General features: G+C 48.7%; 1 protein-coding gene across 1 annotated transcript; it reads right to left on the reverse strand.

The window, feature by feature from the left end:
• Nucleotides 1-1,247: 1,247 nt before the first annotated feature.
• LOC132567566 (trace amine-associated receptor 1-like) lies at nt 1,248-4,261 on the reverse strand. The gene is made up of 2 exons (XM_060233246.1): nt 3,671-4,261; nt 1,248-2,628 (listed from the first exon to the last, which is right to left on the reverse strand). Exon 2 carries the CDS (start codon nt 2,422-2,424, stop codon nt 1,351-1,353), a length of 1,074 nt encoding a protein of 357 aa, XP_060089229.1. The 5' UTR covers nt 2,425-2,628; nt 3,671-4,261; the 3' UTR covers nt 1,248-1,350.
• Between the last annotated feature and the right edge of the window lie 957 nt (nt 4,262-5,218).

The following is a 5,218-nucleotide window of genomic DNA, read 5'->3' on the forward strand; positions in this document are numbered from 1 at the left end:
CAGAGCTTCCTCTGCCCAGTTCCCTGGTTCGCATAAGAGAAGCCATGTTGGATCAGGCCAATGGCCCATCCAGTTCAATACTCTGTGTCACACAGTGGCCAAAAAAAACCCCATGTCCATCATGAGGTCCATCAGTGGGGCCAGGACACTAGAAGCCCTGCCATAGGAGAAATATAAAGAAAGCACCTTTAAGACCAACAAGTGCTAATGTTTTAAGTTTATAAAATATATATATATATATTTAATTGTGTTTGTCTGTGTCCTTATAAAGTTTATATCTCTGCTACTTAATCTTAAATAGGTACACACATGGCTTGGCCTGACATGGCCCAGCCCAACTCAACAAGGCCCGGTCCAACAAGGACTCATTTATGTCAGATCTGGCCCTCATAACAAATGAGTTTGACACCCCTGTTCTAGTCTATGCATGCATGCTATGCTAATTTTCCCTTTATGGGGATTTGTTCATATATGAAAACTCTAAAAATGTAATCTCTTCCTGACAATCTGCAGTGGTGCAGCCCTTCTACCATCCCAACCCTCTGCTACCTCATTACCACTGCATTCTGCTGCAGGTGGAGACTAGGCCTTTGTCAGCACAGCAAGTGGTCCAGGAATCCCTGAAGCTGTAGCACAGTAGTGTAGACCACATTTGTCCGTGGGATGACAAGCCACCGTTAAGTCTCATGTAAGAGCAAGATACAACCTTAATGCATGTTTTTAAAAAGGATCAGCATTTGTCTGTGTGGTGTGCTTTCACACTCAGAATCAGAATTCATCTCCACAAGTCCATTTAGCCTGCATTTGGACTCTGAAGTTCAAGAAATCGTAATTCAATTATGCAAGGACAAGTCTAGCACTTTAAGAAGAAAGTGCCATCCAGTCAAAACTGACTCATGAAAACCCCATCCACGGGGCGTTCCAGGAGGGAGATGAGCAGAAGCATTTTGCCACCGCCCTCCTCTGAGAAGCAACCCTGGTTTTCCTTGGTGGTCTCTCATCTAAGTACTAACCATGACCAATGCTCCTTAGCTTCCCAGCTCTGATGAGCTCAGGTTAAGCTGGGCTATTTTGGCACTTTAGGAGAAGCACACGTTTGTAAAGCAAACTTCTTTGCACGTGTTCAGTAACCAGAACCAGGATCAGTGAACAAGTGATCTAGCAGCATCTGATGCTTTGGCACAGATGAAGCTACGTGGTGTGGACCTCATTCATCCATTGAATGGGAGACCACCACACATCCCATGTAGGAGTAAGATACAAGTTTAATAAATATTTGTCTGGCTGAACATCCAGAATATCTTAAAGGAATAACACAGCAACCTCCACTGACAAGTGGCAGAAAAAAGTTCAAGTATTGTCCAGGCAGAACATGTCCTTGAGGACTACCACACCAGCCACAGAAGTACTGTCCACCTCCATGGAGTGACTAGGGCCCTGGGAGACTGATTTCAGCACTTTCTTTCCAAAGAGCTCCCTAACGCCCTGACGGTACTTGGGGTCCCAGATGCTATAGATGGCCACATTCCAGCAGCTGTTGGAAGTAAGGATCCAGAAAGCATAGAAGGAGAAATGGCACCACTTGTGACCCATCACAGAACCCACCACAAATATAGCAATGGGGCTGAAGGCAGCTGCAAAAGCAAAAGTCAATATGCCAATGGTTTTGGCTGCATTAATGTCTGAGAAGGAGAGCTGGCTGCCTCCCTTTGACTCTACCCCTAGCTGTTTCCGGGTTTTGCAGTACTGGTGGAGGGCACCAAAAGTGACAACGTTGATGACTAAAGTGCTACCCAAGAGGGAGAAATCAAAGATTGGATACAGCAACATAATATTCCAATGGGACTGAGGTGGTTTGTTTGGCAGAAACTCATAGGTGCACAGATTGCTGCAGGTATTGTACTGGAGAATAATGTCTGGGGAGGCAAGCATGGGGATCACTGCCATGCAGAAACTCAAGGCCCAGGTGACAAGGATGAACCAAACAGTCCTGCGTTTGGTGATTACCACTTTCTTGTGCAAGGGTTTCAACACTGCTATGCTCCTCTCCACGGAAAGCAGAAAGATGGTGGTGATGGAGACAAAGGTGGAGCCGGCAAAGAGGGGCCCGATGATATAGCAGGTCAGCTCACTGGACTCAACAGTCTCTTGCTCAATCCCATAAACCAACCTGTTCACCTCCTTGTATACGGAGTAAGGCACTACCATGACTCCTACGATGAAGTCAGCTAGGGCTAAAGAGGCCTTCAGGTAGCCTTGGGGGCTTCGGAACTGCTTGACACGAAGGAAGACCAGGAGGCTCACCGCATTGCCAAGGCTGATGGCGATGATCAGGAGGACCATGAGCGTGACCTTGCAGACACCCCAGGCAAAATCCTGGCTGTAGAGGGTGCAATTGGGGCTGCTGCTGCTATTTCCCAACATTGACCAGGTTGTCTTTGCTTCCAAAGGCAAGCTGGGTGGGTGGCAGAGTTACAATCCGGACTTTCCCCTTCTAGAGTTCCATAGCAGCCATTCAAGAGGCTGTTTCTTTATCCAGATGCCAGCAGCTGACTCTCCAAACCTGGTGGTCCAAGAAGGCAAGGAAACAGCTGCACGAATCATCCAAGTGGGAGTCCATGTATCAATCTGCAAATGGTTCACAACATTAAATCAGGTTGAATAAGTCTCAACTTAGAAGCCACATCCCATTGCTTTGGAAAACAGGGCAATCTAGCTCCTTATTCCACACATTTCTGAGTTTCTGCGTGCATTAATTGGCAGCAAATATTTATATGCAAATATTGTAGGTTTTGTTTCTAGCCTTGATTCAGTTAGAGTTTCCAAGAGCAAAGGAGACTCTGAGGCACTTCATGCTGCACGGCTATATTTAGATACCAACAAATGTTGCAGCTGTAAATATTGCCATTCTACAGAAGGCAACCAATTGTATCTAGACCTCTGCTTAGAAAATGACAAAAAAAACCAAACAAACCCTTATCCGCAGTCTATCAATTGGTCTCAGGTAAAAATCCCTTTATCAGTCCAAGCCTTCCATAAAAAAAGATTTCTTCTTAATTTGTAGGTCTAGATAGGGTAATGATGTTAATGTAGCATTTTAAAATGGATCAAATTGATATTGTCATCCCATTATACATCACTGTTCTCTAACTTGTAGAAACTTCCGGAGGAATGGGATCCACTCTAGCATACATAGACCCTAATGCATTCCACTTAGAGAGAGGCATCAGACAAGAGGCCTCCAAAAGAGGCCGCCCCCCCCCCCACACACACACAAAAAAACCATGTTTAGGATAAACTGGATGCCACAGCAACTCTTTAGCAAAGAGTTGAGTAAAGTGTCTAACTGATGGCATTGTGACTCGCGGGTCTTTGGGTGTGTCTAGTCATTCAGTTTTTCTGGGAAGAAAGGATTACTCATATCAGTTTTATATTAAAATACTCACTGGTCTTTGAGGACTCTTACGTCCTTTTAAACTCTTTTGCTATCTCTTGGAAGCTAACCAATAATCAATGAAAATGGACCCTCCATACCTTTACTATAGCTAAAAGACTCATATTACAACATTGGAAAGATAAAAGCCCACCTCTGGTAAATCCATGGACTGAGGACTTTAGAACACTACCATTTGAATGCCCAGTGTATTCCCAACATTCTCACCAATCCTACCTCAGGGGAGTCTCGAATACTTCGGGTGCCACTGGATCTGGCTGAAGTCAAGTTTCCGTCCCGTTTTGGGAGCCACTTGGTGTGGTCTGGGAGAGGTTTCACTGCCCTTTGCTCAGAGCTGGTGTCTCAGGGGTGAGTCGCCACAGCTGGAACGCCGGTCGCAGCTGTAGCCTCCTCCAAATTTGGGCGATTGCCTTCCGCGTCGTTGAGTTACATAGTGAAGTGCTCCCTCCTTCGTTCCAAAGGAGCCCCCGGCCCTCGCTCTCACGCAGACACCCGGGGGCAAGAAGAGCAGCGGGGAGAACCATCCGTCACCTAAGCTTTGCGGCGCCGCAGGAAGGTCGCGCCCCTCGGGGGTCTCTCGCCACCATTGCTTTGCTCTCGCTCTCCAACTCCCTCGCCAGGCTGCAGCGCAAACCCCGCTCTGCCCTCCAGCCGGGCAGCGGCGGAGCTCGACGGCTGGCGAAGGAGACGCGTCCTGTGGAGCCCTCCTGAAGCTCTGCTTTCCAGCCGAGCAGCCAAACACGTCCAACAGGCTGCAAACCCCAACGGGAACTCAAGCACGTGGGGCTGCTCGGCTAAAGTCAACGCGCCCTCCGGCTGCCCAGCCCAAAGCAATCCATCCACCCGGCTGCTTTCCAGCCGGTCTCGTTAAGACCCCGGCGACCTCGGCGCGCTCTCCTACTAGTGAGGCCTTCTTGGCGGGTGTCTCCACACGGGCCACGCCCCCCAGCCCGCTTACTGAAGGCAGGAGAGGCTGCTGGAGCCGGGAGCTCTCCCACAGTCTCGCTTGAGCCGCTGCCTGGGCAGGTGGGCGGCTTGCGGGGCGTGCGCGGCAGAGCTGCTTCCTCGGCGTCCACGAGGAGGAGAAGGGAGAGGGGGTCGGCGGGGGACCGGACCCTCTGCGCTCGTTAGCATCCCCAAGGGCTGGATCAGGGCCGAAAGCAGACGCGACCGTCGAGAGTTCCTCGTCTGCAGCGCCCAGGGAGTTTTTAGGCTCTTTAAGTTCACGGACCCGGAACTCCATGGGTTGGGGATTGATTGATTGAGCAAAGATTTTACTGGTTTAAATGTGTTAAAGCAATGTGTTCGAGCAAAGATTTTACTGGTTTAAATCTACCTCGGAAGCAGAGAAGCGTTAGGCCATATCCCCGATCCTCCAGATTTTCCAGTTAAGGGAGAAATGCTGCTCAGACAGTTTACAAAAGATGATCTGACTCCAGTGGGAACAAGAGAAAGAAACTTTACGTACAAAAATGTAGGCACAGTTAATTTACTGTGAACGGATTAACTTTGCTACATACATCTCTAAGCCCATGTAGCAGCAGGGCCAGCCCCCCACCCCTGCACTGATATGGTCACTGAGTCACATGGGGGGCGCCCAGTTTGGCAGAAGGCAAACAGGAGGCAAGCAAGGGCCAAAGAGGCTCGGCATCTAAATGCCAACTTCCCCTCCTAGATCCTCCTGTATGCAGAGTTACAATATCCAGCACCCCATCCAATAGCACATGCAAAAGTCCTCAAATTTCAGCTTATTTCTTCATTTTT

This window comes from Heteronotia binoei, chromosome 2 (genome assembly GCF_032191835.1).
Source record: "Heteronotia binoei isolate CCM8104 ecotype False Entrance Well chromosome 2, APGP_CSIRO_Hbin_v1, whole genome shotgun sequence".
NCBI lineage: Eukaryota > Metazoa > Chordata > Lepidosauria > Squamata > Gekkonidae > Heteronotia > Heteronotia binoei.

Excerpts from the sequence above, each read along its gene's own strand:
- LOC132567566 (XM_060233246.1), bottom strand. The coding sequence starts at position 2,424 with ATGTTGGGAAATAGCAGCAGCAGCCCCAATTGCACCCTCTACAGCCAG.